Source organism: Ovis canadensis, chromosome 21 (genome assembly GCF_042477335.2).
Source record: "Ovis canadensis isolate MfBH-ARS-UI-01 breed Bighorn chromosome 21, ARS-UI_OviCan_v2, whole genome shotgun sequence".
In the NCBI taxonomy this organism is placed as follows: Eukaryota; Metazoa; Chordata; class Mammalia; order Artiodactyla; family Bovidae; genus Ovis; species Ovis canadensis.
The window spans coordinates 64869625-64881832 of NC_091265.1; the positions used below are offsets into that span (position 1 = coordinate 64869625).

General features: G+C 51.6%; 2 protein-coding genes across 5 annotated transcripts in view; both read left to right on the plus strand.

Annotated features, from left to right (window-relative positions):
- Positions 1-9433, plus strand: part of LOC138426823 (cysteine--tRNA ligase, cytoplasmic-like) — a 40313-nt gene extending 30880 nt beyond the window's left edge. Inside the window, exons 14-15 of the mRNA XM_069565726.1 lie at positions 668-932; positions 7760-9433. The gene's annotated coding sequence lies outside the window, so the exon portion shown is untranslated. The remainder of the gene's footprint in view (positions 1-667; positions 933-7759) is intronic.
- Positions 9434-9471: 38 nt separating this feature from the next.
- LOC138426828 (cysteine--tRNA ligase, cytoplasmic) overlaps positions 9472-12208 on the plus strand; it is a 44108-nt gene continuing 41371 nt past the window's right edge. For 2 of the 4 annotated variants that reach the window (XR_011251778.1, XR_011251779.1), the window contains exon 1: positions 9516-9621. Coding sequence is in view for 2 of the 4 variants with exons in the window: in XM_069565728.1 (XP_069421829.1) it covers positions 9597-9621 (25 nt within the window). In the remaining 2 variants the exon portion in view is untranslated. Of the gene's footprint in view, positions 9622-12208 lie in introns of all 4 variants that reach the window. The other 2 variants (XM_069565728.1, XM_069565729.1) reach the window with 2 other exon arrangements.

Consider the following 12208-nt stretch of genomic DNA (forward strand, 5'->3'; position numbering starts at 1 on the left):
TGTGGTGGAGTCTGGGCCCTGGAACATCTGTTCCGCATGACTTGAATTCTGCTGAAGTAAAGGGGACGTCCTGTGGGTGCCTGGGGCTGCAGACAGATCCCGATAGAGGGGGACTTAAAACATGCGGCACTTATTGTTCCCACAGTTCTGGAAGTTAGCAATCTGAAATCAGGGGTTGGTGGGGTGGTCCCCTGGGTGCTCTGGGGGAGGGTCCTTCCTTGCTGCTCCTAGTGGGGGCTGAACATACCTGTCGCTGCTCGGTTGGTGGGTGACCTCTCTACTTCCGGCGATCTTCCCTCGGCCTCTCCCGCTGTGAGCCTGTATCTCTGAGTCTCTCCTTGTAAGGATGCTGGTCTCGGAATACAGGTACCAGGCTTATGCAGTGGAACCTCGGCTGCACAGACGCTCTTTGTACATAGGCCCTCTCCCAAGTTCTAGGGGTGAGGATGTGAATATATCTTTGGGGATCACCATCCAGCTCCCCCATAGGTTGACCTGGGACCCCCCAGAAGCTGGTGGCAGAGAGGAACCTGACCCCGGCAGTGCTCCTTTCTAAAACTGCACACGCTCGCTTACCTGTCAGACAGTGCATTTGTTCCCTAAAATGGCTTGGGAAGGGCGTGGCCTGCAGGCTCCTGTCAACAGAAGGAATGTCTTTATCCTTTAGTCCCCAGGAACCAGCCAGTCCAACGACCTCGAGATGGGCCCACTAGTCGTGGGTGAGGACACCAGCCAAGAGTTGGTGGGGAACTCAGCCCGGCCGACCTCCGCAGTCCCTGGAGGTGCTGAGCCGCTGCAGGTGGCCAACGGAAGTCTAGCAGCGCCGGGGAGCCAGGAGACCAGACCCGAATGCTCGAGGCCCCCAGGACCAATGGGCCAGGCGGAGCCATCCCCCTCAGTTGCTGGCTAGAAGCAGGTGCGCGGACCGTCCGGTGAGTGTGAACCAGGGCCCTGCCATGTGGCGGGGCGCTCGCTGAGGCAGGCCTGTGTGCGGGGCTCCTGCCGAGTTCCCGCCTCAGTCTCCTGGGCTGCTGTACCCACCCCACACCCGGGCAGGGAGTGGGTGTTCAAACACAGATTGAAGTGTCTCGTGGTCCTGCATGGGAATACCAGACCTCCTGAGCTGCCTCCTGAGAAACCTGTATGCAGGGCAAAAGCAACAGTTAGGACTGGACATGGAACAACAGATGGTTTGAAAATTGGGAAAGAGGTATGTGAAGGCTCTATAGTGTCACCCTGCCTATTTGACTTCTGTGCAGAGTTTAACATCATGTGAAATGCTGGACCAGAAGAATCACAAGCTGAAATCAAGGGTTCAGGGACAAATATGAACAACCTTAGACATGCAGACGATACCACTCTAATGGCAGAAAGTGAAGAGGAACTGAAAAGCCTCTTGATGAGGGTGATGGAGGAGAGTGAAAAAGTTGGCTTAAAACTCAACATTCAGAAAACTAAGATCATGGCATCTGGTCCCATCATTTCATGGCAAATAGATGGGGAAACAGTGGAAACAGGGACAGACTTTGTTTTCCTGGGCTCCAGTATCACTGTGGACAGTGGCAGTAGCCATGAAATTAAAAGACGCTTGCTCCTTGGAGGAAAAGCTGACCTAGACAGCATACTAAAAAGCAGACACGTCACTTTGGCAACAAAGGTCAGTGTAGTAAAAGCTCTGATGTTTCCAGTAGTTACGTACAGATATGAGTGTTGGACCATAAAAAGAAGAGAGTTTGGGAGAACTGATGCTTTCAAACTGTGGTGCTAGAGAAGACTCTTTAGTGTCCCTTGAACAGCAAGAAGATCCAATCAGTCCATCCTAAAGGAAGTCAGCCTTGAATATTCATTGCAAGGACTGATGCTGAAGCTGAAACTCTAATACTTTGGCCACCTAATATGAAGAACTGACTCACTGGAAAAGACCCTGATGCTGGGAAAGATTGAAGGCAGGCGGAGACGGGGACGACAGGGGAAGAGATGGTTGGGTGGGATCACCGATGTGATGGACGTGAGTTTGAGAAGCTCCGGGAGTTGGTGAGGGACAGGGAAGCCTGGCATGCTGCAGTCCATAGCCTCAGGTCAGATAACAGGGAGGGAACACAGCCCTGCCCATCAACAGAAAATTGGATTAAAGGTTTACTGAGCACAGCCCCGCCCATCAGAACAAGACCCAGTTTCCCCCTCATTCAGTCTCTCCCATCAGAAAGCTTCCATAAGACTCTCATTCTTCTCCATCAGAGGGCAGACAGACTGAAAACCACAAGCACAGAAAACTAACCAATCTGGTCACATGGACCACAGCCTTGTCTAACTCAATGAAACTATGAGCCATGCCGTGTAGGGCCACCTAGGACAGACGGGTCACAGTGGAGAGTTCCGACAAAACATGGTCCACTGAAGAAGCGAACGGCAAACCACTTCAGTATTCTTGCCTTGAGAACCCCATGAACAGTATGAAAAGGCAAAAAGATAGGACACTGAAAGATGAACTCCCCACGTCAGTAGGTGCCCAATATGCTACTGGAAATCAGTGGAGAAATAACTCCAGCAAGAGTGAGGAGATGGAGCCAAAGCGAAAACAACACCCAGCTGTGGACGTGCCTGGTGATGGAAGGAAAGTCCGATGCTGTAAAGAGCCCTTTCGCTCAGGAACCTGGGATGCTAGGTCCATGAATCAAGGCAAATTGGAAGTGGTCAAAGAGGAGACGGCAAGAGTGAACATCAACATTATAGGAATCAGCGAACTAAAATGGACTGGAATGGGTGAATTTAACTCAGATGACCACTATATCTACTACTGTGGGCAAGGTTCCCTTAGAAGAAATGGAGTAGCCCTCATAGTCAACAAGAGTCTGAAATGTAGTACTTGGGTACAATCTCAAAAACGACAGAATGATCTCTGTTCGTTTCCAAGGCAAACATTCAATATCATGGTAGTCCAGGTCTATGCCCCAACCAGTAATGCTGAAGAAGCTGAAGTTGAACGGTTGTATGAAGACCAACAAGACCTTCTGGAACTAACACCCCAAAAGCTCTCCTTCTCATTATAGGGGACTGGAATGCAAGAGTAGGCAGTCAAGAAACACCTGGAGTAAGAGGCAAATTTGGCCTTGGAGTACAGAATGAAGCAGGGCAAAGGCTAATAGAGTTTTGCCAAGAGAACGCACTGTTCATAGCAAACACCCTCTTCCAACAACACAAGAGAGGGCTCTACACATGCACATCACCAGATGGTCAATAACAAAATCAGATTGTTTATATTCTTTGCAGCCAAAGATGGAAAAGCTCTATAGAGTCACCAAAAACAAGACCAGGAGGTGACCATGGCTCAGATCATGAGCTCCTTATGGCCAAATTCAGACTTTAACTGAAGAAAGTAGGGAAAACCACTAGACCATTCAGGTATGACCTAAATCAAATCCCTTATAATTATACAGTGGAAGTGACAAATAGATTCAAGGGATTAGATCTGATAGACAGAGTGCCTGAAGAATTATGGACACAGGTTGGTGAAATTGTATAAGACACAGTGATCAAGCCCATCCCAAGGAAAAGAAATGCAGAAAGGCAAAATGGTTGTCTGAGAAGGCTTACAAATAGCTGTGAAAAGAAGTGAAAGACAAAGGAGAAAAGGAAAGATATATCCATTTGAATGCTAAGTTCCAAAGAATAGCAAGGAGAGATAAGAAAGCCTTCCTCAGTGGTCAATACAAAGAAATAGAGGAAAACAATAGAATGGGAAAGACTATAGAGATGTCTTCAAGAAAATTAGAGATACCAAGGGAAATTTTGATATAAAGATGGGCACAATAAAGGACAGAAATGGTATGGACCTAACAGAAGCAGAAGATATTAAGAAGAAGTGGCAAGAATACACAGAAGAACTATACAAAAAAGATCTTCACCACCCAGATAATCACGAGGGTGTGATGACTCACCTAGAGCCAGATATCCTGGAATGTGAGGTCAAGTGGACCTTAGGAAGCATCACTATGAACAAAGCTAGTGGAGGTGATGGAATTCCAGTTGAGCTATTTCACATCCTGAAAGATGATGCTGTGAACGTGTTGCACTCAATATGCCAGCAAATTTGGAAAACTCAGCAGTGGCCACAGGACTGGAAAAGGTCAGTTTTCATTCCAATCCCCAAGAAAGGCAATGCCAAAGAAGGCTCAAACTACCGCACAATTGCACTCATCTCACACACTAGCAAAGTAATGTTCAAAATTGTCTAGCCAGGCTTCAACAGTGCATGAACCGTGAACTTCCAGATGTTCAAGCTGTATTCAGGAAAGGCAGAGGAAACAGAGGGTACATTGCCAACATCTGTTGGATCACTGAAAAAGCAAGAGAATATCAGAAAAACAACCACTTCTAATTATTGACTATGCCAAAGCCTTTGACTGCGTGGATCACAAGAAACTGTGGAAAATTCTGAAAGAGATAGGAATACCAGACCACATGACCTGCCTCCTGAGAAACCTGTATGCAGCTGTGGAAGCAACAGTTAGAACTGGACATGGAACAACAGACTGGTTCCAAATAGGAAAAGGAATATGTTAAGGCTGTATAATGTCACCCTGCTTATTTAATTTATATGCAGAGTACATCATGAGAAACGCTGGGCTGGAAGAAGCACAAGCTGGAATCAAGATTGCCAGCAGAAATATCAATAACCTCAGATACGCAGATGACACCACCCTTAGAGCAGAAAGCAAAGAACTACAGAGCCTCTTGATGAAAGTGAAAGAGGAGAGTGAAATAGTTGGCTTAAAACTCAGTACTCAGAAAACGAAGATCATGGCATCTGGTCCCATCACTTCCTGGCAAATAGATGGGAAAACAATGGAAACAGTGACAGACTTTTATTTTGGGGTGCTCCAAAATCACTGCAGATGGTGACTGCAGCCATGAAATTAAAGGACATTGCTCCTTGGAAGAAAAGTTATGACCAACCTAGACAGTGTATTAAAAAGCAGAGACTTTGCCAGCAAAAGTCCGTCCAGTCAAAGCTATGGTTTTTCCAGTGGTCATGTATGGATGTGAGAGTTGGACTATAAAGAAAGCTGAACCTGAACGTGAAGTCGCTCAGTTGTGTCTGACTCTTCGCAACCCCATGGACTGTAGCCTATCAGGCTCCTCTGTCCATGGGATTCTCCAGGCAAGAGTACTGGAGTGGTTGCCATTTCCTTCTCCAAGGGATATTCCCAACCCAGGAATTGAACCTGGGTCTCCCATATCATAGACAGACGCTTTACGTATGAGCCACCAGGGAAGTCCAAAGAAGGCTGAGCACTGAAGAATTGATGCTTTTGATTGTGGTGTTGGAGAAGACTCTTGAGAGTCCCTTGGACTGCAAGGAGATCCAACCAGTCCATCCTAAAGGACATCAGTCCTGGGTGTTCATTGGAAGCACTGATGCTGAAGCTGAAACTCCAATACTTTGTGCACCTGATGCGAAGAACTGACTTATTGGAAAAGACCCTGATGCTGGGAAAGACTGAAGGCAGGAGGACAAGGGGACAACAGAGGATGAGATGGCTGGATGGCATCACCAACTCAATGGACATGAGTTTGAGTGAACTCCGGGAGTTGGTGATGGACAGGGAGGCCTGGCGTGCTGCAGTCCATGGGGTCTCAGAGAGTCGGAGATGACTTAACGACTAAACAGGAAGAACCACATGGTCCTTCCTGGAGGCTGGAAGTCTCAGATCAAGTTGTGGGCGGGGTCCGGTCCTGCCGAGGGCTCCAGGCAGAATCTGGGGCGGCCTCTCCCCACTCCTGGTGGTCTCTGGAGTCTGCGAGGTGCCTTGGCTGGAGAAGCACGCCGTCTCCATCTTCATCCTTGGAGACCTTCTCCCTGTGCCAGGCCCTGTCTGGTTTCCCCTCTTTATGGGGAGTCCAGTCCTGTGGGGTGAGGGCCCACCCTAGTGATCCCAGCTTGACTGTCACGGAGGAGGACGCAGTTTCCAAATGCGGTGATTGTCCGGGTCCTGGGACGACTTCAGCATCTCTGGGCAGAGGACACATTCAACCCTCTATGGTCCCCAGCACAACCTGCTGTCTGAGGGGACGTGGACCGAGGTGGGGCCAAGGCTCAGGGTGTATCCTGGGCCCCATGGCTGGGAAACAGTAGGACTGAGGATGCTCACCCCCCTGGTGCTGGACCCTGCAGCCTCCTGAGGGGTCAGCAGAGTGGCACGTGGCATCTGGAGAAGGTGCTGCGGGTTCGGGGGCGGGGGCGGGTGCGGGGGCTCGATCCCATGAAGGGGGTGAATTGTCCCGGCGTGGCTGTGTGAGCCGTGTTCAGCGGGAAGGGAGCATTCCCATCCTGCACGGTGTCCCAGCTGGATGACATGAAGAGGGTTTGCCAGCTGAGCAGTACCTGCCCCATGGCCCCGGGGCGGAGCTCAAGGGTGTGATGAGGAGCCCAAAGGCTGGGCGAGGGCAGGCATTGAGGGAAGGAGCACCTGAGAGGAGATGCTGGGCCCCTGCGACTCGGTCGTGGCACAAGCCTGCGGCTTGAGGACTCCTGACACTGTGGAGTCCGTGAGTCGGGCACACTTCCGCATCGTCTCAAGGAGCCGGCTTGAGGGCTTCTCCGATTCTCCAAGGGACCTGAGACAAGTAAAATGCAGAAGTTGGGATCCCCAGCTGGTGTCCGTGGGGGACACTGGGAGGGTCAAGGTGGGCAGAATGCTAGGGCCTAATGTCTTTGTCTTTGAGAAAGGAGAAGCTTAGCGAGCTTTCTTGTGGTCTGAAGATCCACCTTTTCACATTCACCAGTGACATTAAAGCAACACTTATTCTTCAAATAGAAATTTTGTGGGGTCCATCAGGAAAAGATAGAATGTTGGTTTAATTTTATTATACATTTGTGGGGGATATTTTATGTTTTTTTTTTTATGTGGACCGTTTGTAAAGTCTTTTTTGAATTTCTTACAATATTACTTCCGTTTTATGTTTTTTGATGTTTTGGCCACAAGGAATGTGGGATCTTAGTTCCCGATCAGATGTCGAACCTGCACCCCCTGCATTAAGAAGTCCCAACTATTGGACCACCTGGGAAGTCCCTACATTCTTGCTTTTAAGAAAAAACACGAGTCATGATGGGAATTCTTATCTGACCGTAGATTAGCGGGTCCCCGTTGGCTGGGTTGCTGTGTGTTCACTGGCACGGGAGTCCACAAGAGTCAAGGTTTATCGAGCACATGCTTCCTGCCGGGTGCTTTTTATAATCTTATTTTAACAGCCCTGGGAGACTATGCCATCACACAGATTTAAAACATGACCACCCAAGCTCAGAGAGGCTACAGACCTTGCCCAGGACCTCACGCCCCAACCTGGTCCAGCACTCTCACCAGGAGGCCTGCCCGTCCCAAGTCCCTCATAGCACGTCTCTGGGTGGCAGGGCAGGGCGGATGCCCATGTATGCTGCACCCGCAAGGCTTCTGACTTGCCTGAGTTTCCTTGGCTCCTTCTCCTAAGCTCACTGGCCGCAGTAACGAGTGAGCACTGGACGTGTAAGGAGACGCAGCAGGTTGTAGCCAGACGGCCTCCTGGCCTCTGGGCTTGGTCCCTCCTTCAGGACCGTCTGAGCTGCACAAGGGCTGCCAGGTGATGGGCTGTGGTGTGCAGCCAGTGCCGAGCCCTGGGGGCAGGTGGAAACGCCTCTGGGAGTACTCTCCCAGGGCGGAGTCACTGGATACTCTTGTCTTCCAAGAATATAAACGAACTCTTCCTTTTTTTTTTTTAACAGCCACCAATAAGAACTTGTGCAATCTGACATTAGTTTCCAGAAATTAACTGGAAGATATTTATGGAATTTACTGGATTTGAAGGAAATGACAAGATGTGGAAGCACAAACATCTCGCAAATCTGGAAAGACTCCTCAGGAGGAGGGAGGGGGTCTGCTGCTGCTGAGTCCCTGCAGTCGTGTCCGACTCTGATCGACCCCATAGACAGCCTCCCACCAGGCTCCCCCGTCCCTGGGATTCTCCCGGCAAGAACGCTGGAGTGGGTTGCCGTTTCCTTCTCCACTGCATGAAAGTGAAAAGTGAAAGTGAAGTCGCTCAGTCGTGTCCGACTCTCAGCAACCCCATGAACTGCAGGGAGCGACATTTCTATGTTTTGTATGTGTGTTTTGTTTTTTTTTTTTGATACGTGGCAGAGCGTATGGGACCTTAGTTCCCCCTGCAGGAATTGGAACTCCACCCTGCAGTGGAGGCGTGGAGTCTTAGCCACTGGACCACAAGAAAATCCCCGTGGAGAGATGTCCCCAAACTTGTGGCTGCCTTCCGTGAAATGCAGCTGCAGAGATGGTTGCAGAATATTAGAAACAAATCGGCTGCTGGTAACACCTTAGGTAGGCCTGCAGAGATGGCCCAGCAAACTCTTTTTTGGCCCAACGTTGTGACTGTATCCAGTATCCTGGATGGATGGGATCTGAGTTTCTTTCCCAGTTCTGATCCCATTGGAAACTTAATGAATCCCAGCCGCAGCTGTGGCCCTTCTCCACAGAGATTCTCTATAACCTTCCGGTGGTGAGGTCGGCTCTGCATGTCAGCAGAAGTGCTGCTCTGCCAGGGCAGGGTGGGTCGGGGCACTGCCTGTGGTGCGGCAGAGCCGGATCCCAGGGGCCGGCTGACTGTACTGTATGTTTAAAAAAAAAAAAGGGTTTCCTGTGGCACAAGGAGCTCCGTTTGTGCTCTGTGACTACTTAGAGGGGGAAGATAGGGTGTGTGGGAGGGAGGGTCAAAAGGGAGGGGAGGTATGTGTACCTATGGCTGTTTCAGTTTCTTGTACAAGAGAAACTAAGAACACTGGAACGTAATTATACACTTTTTTATTTTTTGAAAGAATGACGTCCAGTAGAGACCAGACTCTGGGTTGTCAAGGGGTAGGGGGAATGGGGAGGGATGAAGTGGGAGGTTGGTGTTAGAAGATGGAAGCTTTTTAATATAGAGATCCACAGTGTCCTACTGTATAGAACAGAGAACTTTATTTCCTATCATACTATATTTAATATGACAAGTCATGAGGGAAAAGAATATTAAGAATGTATATATGTCTAACTGTCACTCTGTTGAACAACATTGTTAATCAACTGTCCGTTCAGTTCAGTCGCTCAGTTGTATCCGACTCTGCGACCCCATGGACTGCAGCACGCCAGGCTTCCCTGTCCATCACCAACTCCCGGAGGTCACTCAGACTCACGTCCATTGATTTAGTGATGCCATCAACCATCTCATCCTCTGTCGTCCCCTTCTCCCGCCTTCAATCTTTCCCAGCATCTGGGTCTTTTCCAGTGAGTCAGTTCTTCGCATCAGGTGGCCAAAGTACTGGAGTTTCAGCTTCAACATCAGTCCTTCCAATGAACATTCAGGACTGATTTCCTTAACGTGAATAAAAATTGAGTAAAATAAATAAAAAGATTCCCAGCATGCTCGGGGCCAGCGGCGTCGGCGCGCGGGTGGTTGCCTAGCGACCGGGCGGATCCCGGAAGGCCGGCGGCTTGGGGGCGGGATTTCCGGGGCGGCGGTTGCATCAGATTCTGGGAAGCCGCGGCGGTCTCCGCGAGTGCGGGATTCGGGTGATGGCAGGGTCCTCCACGGAGCACGGTGAGCGCGCGCGAGGGGCGGGCGGGGCAGCCGCGGGCCGCGGGGCCACGGGGAGCCGGGGGCGCCGGGTCTCTGAGGGGCGGGCCCCAGGGCGCGCAGAGGGCGGGCCCGGACCCCCGGGTTTTCCCCGGCGGGCGCGCTCTTCCAACCCCGTCCCGGGCCCTGCCGGGGCCGCCTCTCCCCAGGCCCTCCCAGACCTCGAGGCCGCCGGGTCCCCCTGCGCCCCGACCCCGGGGGCTGGTTCTGCGTTCCCCTGCCGGCCCCTGGGCCGGACCTCACCGCCTCCTGCCCCCTGGGATTTGGGGGGCAGGCCCAGCCCCAGGGTCGTTTGGGGCCGCCCGGCCCCCGTTGACACATAGGAACGTGGGACCGAGGGAGCCGGACGCGGACCCACGGGAAGGGGATGGGGTTTCACGAAGGCTGTCATCTGTGGCTGCAAGCAGTGGCCACCGGGACCTGCCCGGTCGCGGCGTTGCTGCTCCCCCTTAATCGCCGCCCCCGGGGTTCCGTGAGCGTCTCAGGCTTTGTCCCCACGGATCACTTGTGTCACCAGCCGGAAGACAGGCCGCCCCCAGGCAGCCTCCGGGGCATGCTGGTTCCCTGCTCACCCTCCCTCCTGCAAGATCGCGGGGTGCCAGACAGAGCGGAGGTAGTCCGCGGATTCCGGGGTCCGGGGCAAGCTTTCCTTGGGAAGCACTCTCAGGGTGTCGTTTTTATTCTCTGGCTGCCCTGCTTAGACTGTACACACTTCGCTGGCCTCTGGGGTCCCCCTTGCTCCTGGGATTCCTGGCAGGGAGCTCTAAGCAGCTGGACCCGGTGACGTGGGAGGCCCCTGATGACAGGGTTGCTGGGGTACCCACCATCCAGGCACCCCACATTCCACCGGACAGGTGTGCCTGCATTCCAGCACTGGCTCCACCCACCCAGATCCTCGGCCCTCGGAAGTCCACCCGGACTCCGAAAAATAGCAGCTTGGTTGATAGCCCAGTCTCTGGGGCGGGCAGGGCTGGGGTTCCACCTCTGCCCCTTCCCCACGTGGGGCAGGTTTGAAAAGATGCAGTGAGCCTTATAGTGGTTGGTAGAGGTTAAGAACACTTGGCTGAAATGGGTGCTGTCCGGGTTGAAAGCCCAAGATTGTTTCTTTCCTTCCTTCCTTGGTCTCTCTCTTCCTTTTTCATTTGAGATCAGAAATGACAAATTCAGTTTTTTTAGTTCTTTTGAACTGCTTCAGAACTGGGGATTTTCAGAGGCTTAGTAAGAATTGCCTTGTTTTTGGAAGATTGCTGCATACAGATTAAGCTGTCTGGGTGGCTGACAGGTTGTCCTTGTCCTAAAATTAAGGGCCACAGCTCCTAGCCCACACTCTGCCCTCTCTTGTTTTAGAGCTGACTCCTGCCCCCCACCCCTGCCTCCCCGCATACACCCCTGGTCTAGGCTTTTCTCAAAGGCAAGAACCTCGGGCCATCCCCTGAGGAAACAGGAAATGAAATGGTAAGGGCTTCACGCAGCTGCCAGAGTTCTAGATGTTCCTGGTCCCCAGGTTCTGAACGCTTTCTTTCCCCTCAAGGTTAGAATCATCGATAGTGACCATCTTCCCAGAATTGTTAAGGAGTCCCTCATTTAGAATAATCTTCCCATTTTGTATAGTCTTTCTTAAGTTGGTGGTCCCCTGCGATGCCACTGGAGTTAAAGTTTCTCCTTTGTAGCTTGAACACCAGGCCCGTTCCTGTGTGTTTTAGAAAGGTGAGTCTCATCCCTTGTGACCCCCAGGGTGGACTGCGCGCATCTCAGAGGCCTTGCCCTGCAGGTCAGGCCTCTTCGGTGGCGGTGAGTTGGGTCAGACTTGCAGTTTAATTTTTTATACTGTAGAATTCAAAGTTGTTTGTAATAACAGTTGTGGTTCAGTCGCTCAGTCGTGTCCAACTCTTTGCCACCCCCATGGAATGCAGCGCACCAGGCCTCACTGTCCTCCTCGATCTCCTGGAGTCTGCTCAGATTCATGTCCATTGAGTCAGTGATGCTCTCTAACCATCCCATTACAATACAGGAGCACTTAGCATTCTTCTCAGCATGAGTCTGTGCTGAACACATCTGTGGGGGCCTGTCATCCTCAGAGCACGCCTTTGTGGTTAATACTACCCTTGCCGTGCAGACAGGAGTCCTGAGTTTCAGAGCAGGTGAGTGATTTGTCTGAGGTCACACAGCTTGCCAGGGCCTGTATGACAGTAGCAGCGACCCTGACGACTCTGCCTTGGGGAGTCTGTTCAGATCAGCACCAAATGCCCCAGTTCCAGAGTGGGTCAGGGCAGACAAGGGGAGCAGGCTGTATTTTCTATGTTTCTCAGAGAAAACTGAAATGCACGTGTGTGTAGACTACAGATATTTGCTCATCCATGCACTCGTGTCTCCTGGTATTCCCAGTCTAAGAGTCGGGGGAGATAGTGTCCTTGGGTGGTGATGAAAGCGCCCAGTGTCCACACTCCCACCCCGCCCCACCCCTCCCCGGGCAGCGGTGCCGGTGTCCGGGCATCAGCTGGTGATGCGCCCCAGGACTAACGAGTGCCCCGTGAGGGCTCACACCTGCTGT